Raw genomic sequence first — 13,506 nt, 5'->3', positions numbered from 1 at the left:
AGATCAATTGGGCATTTTTTGTGTATGTGTACATATGTATATAAAATCTCTCCTAAATATCATAAATCAGTGTTCACCTAAATTATACTAATCTCATATTTGAGATTTTGTTCAAAATCTTACTCAGTGTAGTGTTCTTGTTACAGGCATGCAAGTAATGGCATTCAAGTGTTCTTCTGCCTGAGAAACTGACTTGCTCAAGCAACTGGCTGAAGTTCAGGCAATCTGACCAGGGTTTTAGAAGTGGAGAGAAGAAAGAGGAGATATCGTAGAAAAAAAATAGGTTCCCAGTATTCACTTGGGAGTGGAAAAGAGAGCAGTTCAAGTGTGATGATAATTACATAGTGCACTGCCAAGATTAAAATGAAAATGCACGGGTCTTAGACATTGCCATTAGATAGGAGACTAGGGAACACGCAATGACAGATACCCCATTTCCTTTACTCTGTCCTACATATTTCTACTAGAATGTCTGTATCTTTAGATTTTTTTTTTTTTTTTTTTTGTCTCTCAACATGTAATAAACTCAATAAAATGGCTCACATTACCTTCATTTGAGAAATATATCTATGGTTTAAAAATCTCATCTCAAATTCTTGCACCAAGAGAGGAAACATACTTCAATTAAGCAGAGCCAAATGTGTTGAAATTTTTTTTCCAGGAAGTGCTATTGAAAATGTCACAAATGATTCTACTTACCAGTCTACTTAGTGTTAAGTACAACTGAAATGTTCTGGTCTATACTGACGGGAATGACTACTGATTACTTAAACAGCAACTGGTTGCTAGGAGACAATTACCCAATTGCTAGGCTTTCTACAACCTCATCTTCGAGAGCTCTTGAGAACTGTCCACATATTTGTCCCAGAGCACTTTGGCAGCATCCTTCTGCACCTTCTGTTGAAAGCCTGTTAATTACGAGTCTTGTAAACTTGGGTCTTTTAACCACCTGCCCTCATAATAAATGCAGGCTACATGCTCAGACTTGAACAGCAGCTTGGAATAACTGCTGTTTTCCCTTCCTTTAATTTACTTTTCTGAATTCCTAAACCTTCATCTTAGGCATCCAGAATGGGCCAGTATTAGTGACTAAAACTGAAGTGGGAAATCAATTGGATGTGCAACGAGGTCAGAAGATCATTTGAATCTAACAGGAAATTTGCTAAAATGTCACCCAGAGAACACCCTCCTGGGTCAGCAGAGAGCCAGAGAGAAGAGGCCCATCACAGCCAATCAGAACAAGCCTGATCCAAACACCTGCCATACGAGGGCCCGAAAACATACCCTTTGGTTGTCCTTTGAAAGCTACTGGGCATGTCTTATCGTTTTTTTCTTTGCTTTCCTTTATTTTGTGTGTACAACTGCCTCATACTTACGGGGGAGGGAGGGAGGTCCCAGCTGAGGGGCTCCTGTTTTAGGGTCATGCTACCATAACAGACAACCATCTGCATTTTCGTACTCAACTAGCATAGCATAAAATGCACTACAGAGAAGCTTTCCCTCTCAGTGAAATATTCTGACTAAAAGGCATACACTACCTTTTCAAGTTCAGGTGCATCAAAGGTTTTGAAATAAAAATATGTCAGCTTTTCTTCTCCCCAGCCTCAGTCCATCTTCTCCTGATGCTTGCTTGTTCTGTTCTGAGACACTTTTCCTTGGGAACCAGGCCCCGCCTAAGCAGACTAGGAAGTGTGCAGCTTGTCTGAGGATGGCCCCCCACCCTGCCCGGGCATGATTCCTGCAGGCATTAAAGACCTCCCAGCAAAGCCCAAGGAAAGCCCCTGTGCAGATGCCTGCGTTCCTAGTAAGACCTGTTCTGCTCTCTGCAGCATCTCTTTGGTCACGGTGAAGAATCTTCCTGCTCATGCTCCAGGATACAATGTAGCCCTTCCCAGGTGTCTGACTGGGACCCTACTCCACCTGTTCCTTGTTCTTCTGAAATTCTCTGTCCCCAGCCACCTTGCTGTGACCTCTTCTGGTCTACTATTAGGAGGATCTATTAAGATGCCATCTGTAGGAGTAAGAGGTACCAGCCAGAAGGGATTGGGGCTTATGGCATCATGCTTGCTAACTGGTCACATCGACACAGCCAGCCAGCAAGCACCAGGTACCACTAGTATTCTCACTAGTATCACAAATGCTTTGCTCATGTTTCAGAAACTTCTCTGGTTCTCTCTATCAGTGCCATCCGCCAACTAGCTCCGCCTTCCCAGCCCCACTTCTGAGTCTATCAGGTTCATGACATACAGTCAGAATTCCTCTCCAGGGTTTTAGCTAACTGCCAAGTTAGAGTTATTTACAAACTTCTGCACTTCTAAAAGCTCCACCTACTTCAGAGCAGTCCACTTCTGATAATAACCACTTGATACATATATTTAAAAGCCAGATATGCTAAAAATGGCTTGAGAAACACACCTCGTGAGGGGACAACACAAGTTACGTAGCTCTCCTAGTACTATTTTCTCCTGGTGACCCTTCTGGACTAAGTACAAGTGATAAAAATCGTAAGTATTAAGAACTGCCTCCACCAAAGGAGATAAGGTCTTGAATACACACCAGGGTATGAGTATCAACACGTTCACACACACAACTGACGGGCACCTAGACACACATGTGGACACACACACACCATGCTGCTTGGCAGGAACATACCAGGGTAGACCCAGCAGCCTAGAATTAAGATGCCTATCACATCATGGGGTGACAGATGGCCCAGGAACCATGCACAAGGATGATGTTTTTTTATTCTTTTAGCATCTTGGAGACCACGTGTTGTTACCTGCTGTCTTTGGTAGGCAGAGAATGTTCTTTCCAGGTCTTCAAGATCTAGAATTTTGAAGACTTTTGTATCATCAATTTCAGTCCATACTGTTCCTTCTAGTTTATTCTGCAAACAACAAGTTAATAAGTGCTAGAGTTATAGTTAATACACAAAAAGAATAGACAGGATTTTTTTTTTCAAAGTGCTACTATCCCCAATTTTTCATTTTACCAGATGCTCAAAGTGGGCTGGCTTCAGACAACATGCCATTTAGTCCAGTTTTATCACGTAAATATCTGAGCTGGTGAGAACCCGAGTCCAAACTAGAAACTGAAATCAATTAACGGCCAGGACTGTTTCCCTTTGCAGGCACAACACTGCGAGCTGCTAATGCTATCCCTTAGAGGGAAAATTAGAACAAAGGGCTTACCTCGGGCAGCTTAGACCAGTTGAAGGATTTCAGGGCATTTGTGGGCTGCGGAATGTTTTTCTTCTTGAGTGCCAGACCCAGTGGAGCACCAGGAGGTGGCAGGATCCCTCCTAAGGGAGGTGGCCCCGGGGGAGGGGGAGGGCCGCCTGGAGGAAGGGGAGGGGGTGGGGGTGGAAGCATTACACCTGGCAGGGGTGGAGGTGGTGGGGGCGGCGGAACGAGGGATCCTGGTACAGAGGAAGGAAAGGGCCCCCCTGGAGCTCCAGGTGAGGGTCCCCCTGGGATTGAAGCACAGACAGCTCTCTGAAAAGGTAAAAAAAAAAAAAAAAAAAAAAAAAAAAAAAAAAAAAAAACAAACGACAAAATGTCAGTGTAAGAAGTAAATTCATCCGATGATTCTGAGAGTCTGAAACTTTGCCTAAAATGTATGTTATAGAGAAATCCACACTTCTGAGAAGATGGGTTTGCAGGGGCAGTAAATCAAATGGGTGTAGGCTCCTCAGGGACAACTGAGTCAGCCCTTTGTATCTGGAACCTCAGGGCTAATTTGTAAAGCGCTCATTCACATATGTCTCGCTTCTTGTAACATCATGGTCTGGTTTTCAAAAAACCAGTTTTCATTTCAAGAAGTCAGTGTGAGTCCCTCTGCTCTGATGAGAGGACCTGTATTAGAAATGCACACCCTCACGTCGCCTCTGCTGCCTAACCCACAGGATAGCAGAGGGAGCGAGTCTTCCGACCCCTGTGATAAATCACCAGGATTTATCCCCAGGCAGCAGTTGTCTGCCTAAGGTGAGGGTCTCCAGGGTAAGTGCGGCCTCGGCAGCTGCCAAGACCCGGCCCATCACCCGGCCCTCACCGTGCTCACCCTGCTGAGCTCATGGAGCTGTGCTGTGAGATCCGCCACCTGCTGCTTGACTTGCTTATGCTCGCTAGTCTCCTTTTCAAGTTTCTCTTTCATTTTATTTAAGGTCTGCATCATCTCTTCCTTCTCTTGGGTCTTGGCATCACACTCGCGCTCCTTCTTTTCCAATTTCTGTTGTAATTCATTGTGCTCTGCACAAGAAAACAACAGGACATGAAAACAGGGGACTCTTCAAAGTGGAAGCGCTTTCTCTAAACAGAAAATTGGCTGCGGATGATTGTTGAGGCTCTTTATTAGGTAAATATTATTCCTCTTCTCCATCAAAGGGAGCAGCTTGTGGGTTCAGTGGTCTTAGTACTTGGAGGGGTCCTTAGATGAACATTATTAGCTACAGAAGAGACCCTAAAGTGTGAGCACCTATTTGCGGAGGAGAAGGGGTCCTGGTTGGTACTTACTTCAGGATCCTGTCATATAAATGGCCCTTTAATCACTCTAGGGAAAACGAATATTAAAAGGGCCTCTTTTCACAAATTAGAAATGAGAACCAGAGAAGCCACTCTTTATTAGCTAGGTTGCTGGCTCATGTCCAACGAGCACAGGGCTGAAAGGGAAGATCTTGCTCTGTGAGGACATGCTGATCTCAGACCATGTCTGTCCCAACACCGAGTCCCTTTTCCCGTTCTCCTCTCAGAAGGCTACTTGGACTTGAAGGATTTCATGCTTCTGACAAATAATTCTTAAAACTTGTGAAAGCAAATGTTATCATCTCAGCATTAAAAACAAGGGCAGAGTGTGAGAATCATCATAATCTGGGGAGAGAACTATGAGGTGTCCGCTGTAGTTTTACTGACTTCCCAATCCTGCTCTAATGGAACAAGGCATCCAATTTAGCCTAATGCTTATTTACATTGCCAATATGCCTGCTGACTCCAGCCCTCACAGGAGTGAGGGGCTTTGGGAAAAAAGACTAATGAAGTTTAGGCTGCAGATTTTTATTTCACATCGCAGAGTACTAACCACTATACGATCACGGCCAGATTTTTATTTCAAATACTTGGCCCCGATTCCTACTCCTTTTATTTAGTAAACCCACTAGAGATATAATCCACTGGGGCAGAGCTACACAGAATTAGTCTCTATTTCTGAATCTGGTAACACATTTAAATTCTTGCTTTCTCTGTCTCTTACTTTCTGAGTTCCCCCAACTCAGTTCACAGAGAAGAGGTCAAGCCACTAGAAAGCTTTGGAGTCAAGATAACCACCAGTCCGCTTCTGCCGCTGTGTGGAATGCGCCCCTGACTTCCTCTGAGATGTGTCTAAAAATGACCTCACTGCACCCCAATCTCCTCTTCTACCTCCACTTCATTCCTCTTCCACAATAGTAAGACTTGCCTCTGATCACTGGTCATGAAGCTCTGACAAACCCAGCTGTGTGTCAGAACCACCTGAGAGAGTTTAACATTTTGGGAGTCTGTTCTATGGTTGGGGGGACAGGGCTTAGGAATTGGTTTTCAAATGCCCATCAGATGACTCGGATATAATACCATGTCTGGGAAGCTGCTGCCAAAAGGCTTCTTTCCACAAAGGACACCAAGTTACTTCCACCTTCCAGGTCCAGAGAACTTCCCATCTCCTCACAGCCTCCACCCTCCGATTCATCAAAGTATGCCCTCTTTAATACACCCTTGCTACCTGAAGCTTTCAGAAAAGAATTAATTTTATCTACAGTACCTCCTTTTTCACACTCTCCCTGTGACCTCACCGACCTTGGCCCTTATCTCTTGTACCACCTATGAGGGGAGAATCCTACCACAGTCCCTACTGTTTACTGTGCAACCGTATGTGCCAGGCATTACATTAGAGCCTCTTTATTTGCTTTGTCATTTAATCTTTGTAACAGCTCTGTGAGCTGGGTGTAATCTGCATCTCACAGAGGAAGAAGAGTGGAGAAGAGGACGTCACTGCCTGCACATGTACCCAGAGCCCAATGCAGTGCCTGATATATACAGGCATTAGACAAGCATCCACGGAACAAATGAATGACTCCAAAGCTTCTGTCCTACATACTCTCCTCAGCTTGCACCCTTGAATCCCCATGCTCTAGAGGGCACCCCTAGAGTTCCCCCCGATCATCTTCTCTTTGGTATAATCTCTCTTCACCCCAAACTCTTAGTGTTTCTCTTCTTTCTATAACAATTTCTGGAATCTATTAATAAAAAATGTATGTGGCAACCTTGCTTATGTGAGAGCAATGTTCCTTACGTGAGGAACCTGTAATATAAATGTACTTCACACATGGTATTTCCTGCTAGCAGTGGTGGCTCTGCTTTTCTGCTCAATGGAAAAGGACAAATGTGATGAGGGAAAAGGAAATGCTCTGGCATCTTTTGGACCCTCTTTTCAACACACTAAATATCGGGGTGAATGCTATTGTGTTTTGCTGGCTGTGGCTAAATAACTTGGACCAGGAAAAGGAAGTCAGTTAACCAGCATAGTGAAAGAGCAGAGGCCAGGAACAGGACTGTTTTTACAAAAGGGCCAACTTCAGTTGTTGTATTCTGAAGGAAGTGGGGCAACTTATGTCCCTTCTCTACGCTGGCACAGCAATAGGCACAAATGACCCTCCTGGCATTTGATGCTGAGTGTTAATACCAAAGACATATTCTAATACTCACCAAGAACTGGTCTGTGAAAGTCTCATAATGTATATATCTACAACGGTCAGTGGTTTTCTACATGATTTTTTTTTTTTATAACTGGTACCAAATTAAGGTCACATGGCGAATGGGGCTGCTGAAACCAAGTGGCCTGGGTTTTCCTTTTAAAATTCTGGGTCATCCCTGCTGTTCTTTATTACATTTCTTAAAACCTAGTGTGACTTAACGAACAGTTATGGGGCAGGGCAGCAAGGCTGGAAGGAGCAGTAGTTAAGAAAATTTGAATCAATGAATACCAAACACCAAATGCTACAAGCTCTTCCAAAAAAATTTACATAATTATAATAAAAGGATAAAATACTTAGCAATCAGCATGAAAACTAAAATAGCTCAATTCAAGAGAAAACAGGGCAAAAATGCCCCTAAGACATGGAAAAAGGAAAGACTGTTTGATGCACTAAAGTCGGGAAGAAGTATTAACGCAAATTTCTAAAATATACAGAGGGCAGAGCTGCCCAATTAACCAGTAACACGGCCTCTTCTCTTGTCGGGGCCTCATTATTTACCTTTTCTCATCTTTTCTGCTTGTTCTTTCCACTGTTTAACTTCATTTTCATTAACCAACCTGTATAATAGTAAAAGGAGTATTCATTACAAAAAACATAAAAGGCCCACTGCCAAAATACATGCTCTCTAGGTACAAAAATAGTCCGCTGCACAGAAAGCCCTCAGTATGCTTGAAACCCATTTAAACCCGGATGTTACTCAGATATATTACATACATATATATACTCATATTTGACGTCTAGAACATTTCAGTTCCCCCAGCTGCTATTTTAAAGTAGGGAAAAAATAAATGTCTTACATGGTGACTATTATCTCACAGACTGCAAAATAAGAAACTTACATTCGTACGACATTCTTAATGTTAAAGTTTTCCAAAGGTGTGGTGTCGGGGTCCTGTCCTTTGTCATTTTGAATAACTATTTGCTGTATAATTCTATCTAGTAGTAGCCAGTACTGAACGGTGTTGCCACTTCTCTTATCTAAAAAAGAAAAGAATGGTGGAAAAATACTTCAAGTTGTTTCTAAACTAGGATGAATATTTTTCAATAGTGGTCACCCACCAGAGCCACAGAATCAGAGATGTTTACATATGCACCAGCACTTCCCAAAGTTTCTGGAATTCCGACATGCAGTGATCACTTATGTGATTGAGAGGCACTTTCTAGCCTTTTCGAAATGTGTTGTGAGGCATATATTTATTTTTAAAATCAAACTAGGTTATAATTCACTTCAGTTTTGGAATGTCACAATACACAGCTCACCATGGAGCTGTGTGGAGACACTCTGGACTGTCACAAAACCAAGGTATGTAATCCATGGTGTGCACCCGACCTAATCAGTACTGCTCAGAAGACAGGGCCCTTTGGATGATGTCCAAACATTCGGAAAACACACGTGTAAGTCACAAACACACTCACAAGGCATTTGGAGGCAGTGGTGCAGGATGGACATGAAGTGAGGGTAAGCTTCACTATGGGTCAGCCTCTTCCTGGTCAGTTCAAACATCTGAGTCGCACTTTTTGTGTCTATGTGAACCTATTCCATATGAAAAAGAAATCTAGGTCAAGCAGCCAATATCCTCAATATCTGCAAAGCAAGGTAAGCAAATCCAAGGCAGCCAGCTAATCCTGCCACGTGGGCAGCAGGTTATACCCAGTCCTTGTCCACTCAACACACAATAGGGAAATTCCAGGAGCTGATGAATTAAATCAGAATAATCATGAGCATACCTACCAGTTCAAATCTTTTGGCAAATTCTAGTTCATCTTCATTTCGGAGCATTTCAAAAAAATCTAAATGTCTGAAATCCAATAAAAGAGAAGCTATTAAAAGTAGAACATCCTACAAACACAAGCACATGGGAATTAGGACATTAATATGAAGGCCTTTCCTGAATATTCATAGATTTCTCTAAAAGAAATATGACAACAGGGGCGCCTGGGTGGCTCAGTGGGTTAAAGCCTCTGCCTTTGGCTCAGGTCATGATCCCAGAGTCCTGGGATCACGCCCCACATTGGGCTCTCTGCTCTGCGGGGAGCCTGCTTCCTCCTCTCTCTCTCTCTGCCTGCCTCTCTGCCTACTTGTGATCTCTGTCTGTCAAGTAAATAAATAAAATCTTAAAAAAAAAAAAAAAGTAAGAATTAAGACAACAAAATTTGGATGCCTTTACTTAACTGTTCTAAGGAAAAAGACATACTCTGACTGAAATTGAGATCACAATAAGAGACAAACCTAAAAACCTAGGATGGCTGGTATATAGTAGGCAATTAACAAATATTTATCAAATCCAAAAACAATCAAGTCCAGATTCTGCTCAGAGACTCCCTTATGGAAAAATAATTCTGGGGGTGCCTGGGTGGCTCAGTGGGTTAAGCCTCTGCCTTCGGCTCAGGTCATGATCTCAGGGTCCTGGGATCCAGCCCCACAATAGGCTCTCCGCTCAGTGGGGAGCCTGCTTCCCTCTCTCTCTCTGCCTGCCTACTTGTGATCTCTGTCTCTCTCTCTCTGCCAAATAAATAAATAAAATCTTAAAAAAAAGAAAGAAAGAAAGAAAGAAAAATAAGTTCATATATCTACACTTGCCTGACTGATGAATTAAGACCAAAGAAATACTCATGCCATTCACTTATTCATTCAAGTATTTACTGAACCCCTACTATGTATTTTAGACACTGAGGATAAGTTCTATGAAGACAAGTACATCAGGGTAAAGGGAAAAGAGAATGATGTGAGGTGATGTGAGTTGTGTACACACACTGCTGGAAAAGCTCTCTCTGAAGGGAAGAAGGGAATAAGCAATTTAGACATATGTGGTAAGATCTTTTAATGCTGAGAAAATAGCAAGTGCAAAGGCCCTGAGGCAAAAGTATTTTAACACGGTCACAGATTACCAAGGAGAAGAGCATGTTCAGAGTGCATGAATGAGGAAGAAATGCAGTAGAAGGAAAGGTCTGAGAGCTAGCTAGTGGGATAGCTTAGAAATAGCAAAATGATTACAAATGAGCAAATGAACAAAAGAGTAAAAATTCACATTCACAGAATGCCTCTCATGGTGCTAAGAGATTCCATGTCTTATAGTCAATCTTCATAACAGCCCACAAAAGATAGTGGTCATCATTATCATCATTATTATCACTATTTCTTTGTAGGGGGGAACCAACCAGTAAGATTCAGAAAAATTGACCACCTTGACCAGAATACATAGCAAGTTAGGAGGTAGGATGAGGACGTGGATTCAGTCTGATGCCACACCCACATTAAATTCTCTATACAATGTGTTACTTCTTTCACTGACAAAGTCTAACCACAAAAGCACCAATCATTGAACTAATATTCAGGAGCCAACTCTTTATGTTACAGAAAGGCCACATGCAAGTCACAGGCACTACATACAAGGAAAAAAGCATGAGCTATCTCAGATGATACCAATCTGACTTACCTATCTAATGTTGAATTTTCATGTTCCCTTAATTTATCTATTACAGGTTGAATTCCTAACATCAGAAATTCATAGCGAAGATGAAGTCTAAAGTCCAAACTTTCCTGAAAGTGAAAGGGTGATAAAACACATATTTATGCTTTTTGGACTCACAGAAACCTTTTTAAGAAGATTATTCTTTAATAATCCATGTTTTCAAGAGTAGCATGGAAGGTTCTTACCACTCCTGCACCTTGGCTTAGCACTGCATTGATGAAGGACATGATGGCAGTCTTGAGACTCACTTCATCTCGATACCGCCCTGTGCTTTTATCCAAGTCGTTAATTAATGTCTATCAAGGATACAAACATAAAAACAAAGGATGGAATCATCAGTAATCTTACACTCATTTTATTGATTTTTATGCTCAGAAGTAAATGTTTTAAATCTTGCGTTTACTCAGAATCACATGCATCCATAGAAAAGCCACCTTTTATTTTTCTTAAAATATGTTCAAAACACTCTACTTTCAAAATTCCTACATCACCTATGTCCATTTATACATGCATACAAAGTACAAAAGACTGTGCTTTTGACTTGGTTTTTTTTTTATATTTGAGTATAAATACGGTGACATAATCTCACTGTTTATACTGATACTAAATCAGGAATGATAACCTGTGAAATTTCAGGGAACACTGCATTTAGTGGATTCAAAAAGATGTGTTGTAGGAAGCAGGGCCAAATTTTCAAATTCAGTAAATCTAAAATCCCAGGTTGATCAACTAGTGAAGGCATATTCTACTCTGGTACTAAAACCCAAGAGGAAGGAAACGCTTGAGTCATCACCACAGAGGAGAATCTTAAGTGACGATCCCCCTTCAGGGCCAGGAAAGCACCTGTCAGACGGGGTGGATGACAAAGTGAAGAGTGAGCGTGCCTACCTGAAAGCGGGTTCTTTCGCTGGCATACTTCTGGTAGTGCAGCATGGCCTGCAGAACCTTCTTGTGGCCCCCGGGAACCAGGCACACGGCGCCCAAGATTTCCAGCACGGCCACCTTCGTTTTAATGTTCTCTGTGCTCAGACTCTGAGCAATCACATTAATACTCTCAGAGTGGGCCAGGACATGAGCCCGACCTTGAGAGTTGTTCATTAGCGCCTTTATACATCCAATGAGAGAGGTATGTATTCGAGACTCTGAGGTCTCGTAGTCCATGGTCTTTAGAAAGTTGAGAATACATGACAGGCCATCCAAGTCAATAAATCTGGTTACAAACCTGGCAGAAGAAGGTTAAAATGGATCAGACTTAGGTCTCTTTGCGATTTTCTAATAGCCCTTACTGGAAAAGTTTTGCCCGGACAGGAGAAAGGAAGATGTAGTTCCTGAAGTATCAAAGACCTCATGAAAAAAGTCTTCTGAATTCCTGACCCCCTCCTCAGCACAAACCCAATGGTCAGCTCTACCAGATATGTAAAATAATCTCTGTTTGAGATAAACAGATCTCAACCGATACAAGAAATAAAACCAATGAATGGATCATAGAGCCACAGTAAATCAAGAACACGAAGACACTCAGAATATGTGGTCTTAAAGTCCTGTGTTAAGGGGCGCCTGGGTGGCTCAGTAGGTTAAAGCCTCTCTCTTCGGCTCAGGTCATGATCCCAGGGACCTGGGATTGAGCCCTGCATGGGGCTCTCTGCTCAGCGGGGAGCCTGCTTTCTCCTCTCTCTCTCTGCCTGCCTCTCTGCCTGCCTCTCTGCCTACTTGTGATCTCTGTCTGTCAAGTGAATAAATAAAATCTTAAAAAAAAAAAAAAAAAGTCCTGTGTTATTATAACTTCCTAAACACCTTTATGTTAATCAGTGAAAGTCAAAGAACATCCTTAAGCTCCAGGATATTTGCTTGTCAAATGATAATCTATATTACTAACATTTTGTAGCAAAACCCTTCTTTTGTAGGACATGCTCTGAGAATGCCTATATATAAAACAAAGAAAGGGCAGCTGGCTGGCTCAGTCCACAGAGCATGTGACTCTTGATTTTAGTGTCATGAGTTTATGCCCCATGATGAGCCTGGAGCCTACTTAAAAAACTAAATAAATAAACTGCTAAAATAAAACAAAAGTGAGCCTTTGTTACTGCACATTAATTGATACCCATGGCATTTATTTACTGTAAGCTGATCTATGAGAAAAATTCACGATGCACATATACACGTGAAACTCTGAAAATTTCAGAAATAACGTAACTTGTTTATATGACTACTCCAGAAATTTCCAAACTCACTTAGTTTTGGATACCTATTAATATCTGAGAATGGAAACACACACACAAATAGAAAAATACTGATGTAGTTAGAATTGGTACAAAGCCTGTCATATAACGGCATAGGATTTTTGATAAATCAATATATTTTTCTTAGTTAGCATTTTATAGTCAAATAAAGAAAGGAAATCTTTATTTTCCAGCCATCTCATGCAGTCACACAACACAGATATAGCCCAGCTGGTTAAATCAAGTCGCTTCATTCACAGCTCCTATGTTAATGAAACGTACCTATAAGCAACCCAACATTCCACCAAACCTTAAAGACTAATAGAAAATGAAGGTGTGAGAGATACACAAGTGGAGGCTGACTGCCCATATTTTTAAGTAACAGTTTCATTGAGATATAACTCGCATGCCATAAAATTCATACTTTCAAATGTATGAATATTCACAGAGCTGTGCAACCACTGACATCTTCTGATTTCAGAACAGTCTAGTCATCCCCGAAGGACCATTTCCCCCTCTCCCCAACCCTAAGAAACCACTAATTTTTCTCTCTGAATGGTTTGGTCTTTCTGTCTATATGGATTGGTGTTTTCTGGACATTTCATAGAAATGAAATCATGCAATATGTTTTCCTTTTTCATCTGGCTTCTTTCACTCTGCATAAATAACTTCAAGGCTTGTCCATGTTGTAGCATGTATCAGTAGTCTATTCCTTTCTAGAGATGAATAATAATTCATTGTATGGATATATCACCTTCTATTTATCCATTCATCAGCTGATAGAATTTGGGTTGTTTCCACTTTTGGGTCATTATGAATACTGTTAACATGAACATTCCTGTTCCCTCAGCTATATATCGAGGAGTAGAATTGACAGGTGATAGGGCAACACTATGTTTAACATTCTGAGAAACTGTCCAACTGTTTTCTGAAGTGGCTGCACCATTTTACATTCCCACCAACAATGTACAAGGGCTGTGATTTCTTCACATTTGCACCATCACTTGCTAGTCTCTGTCTTTTTAAATTTACG

At 41.6% G+C, this 13,506-nt stretch overlaps 1 protein-coding gene across 3 annotated transcripts in view; it reads right to left on the bottom strand.

Annotated features, from left to right (window-relative positions):
* Positions 1–13,506, bottom strand: part of DAAM1 (dishevelled associated activator of morphogenesis 1) — a 162,900-nt gene that overhangs the window by 35,642 nt on the left and 113,752 nt on the right. For all 3 annotated transcript variants that reach the window (XM_059182222.1, XM_059182224.1, XM_059182223.1), the window contains exons 6-15: positions 11,143–11,476; positions 10,440–10,550; positions 10,219–10,322; positions 8,514–8,580; positions 8,198–8,315; positions 7,621–7,759; positions 7,280–7,338; positions 4,060–4,247; positions 3,192–3,494; positions 2,780–2,887 (exon numbers count right to left, since the gene is read on the bottom strand). In XM_059182222.1, coding sequence (XP_059038205.1) covers positions 2,780–2,887; positions 3,192–3,494; positions 4,060–4,247; positions 7,280–7,338; positions 7,621–7,759; positions 8,198–8,315; positions 8,514–8,580; positions 10,219–10,322; positions 10,440–10,550; positions 11,143–11,476 — 1,531 coding nt within the window. The remainder of the gene's footprint in view (positions 1–2,779; positions 2,888–3,191; positions 3,495–4,059; positions 4,248–7,279; positions 7,339–7,620; positions 7,760–8,197; positions 8,316–8,513; positions 8,581–10,218; positions 10,323–10,439; positions 10,551–11,142; positions 11,477–13,506) is intronic.

Source organism: Mustela lutreola, chromosome 7, assembly GCF_030435805.1.
Source record: "Mustela lutreola isolate mMusLut2 chromosome 7, mMusLut2.pri, whole genome shotgun sequence".
Taxonomy (NCBI): Eukaryota; Metazoa; Chordata; class Mammalia; order Carnivora; family Mustelidae; genus Mustela; species Mustela lutreola.
This window is presented reverse-complemented; position numbering and strand designations above follow the sequence as displayed.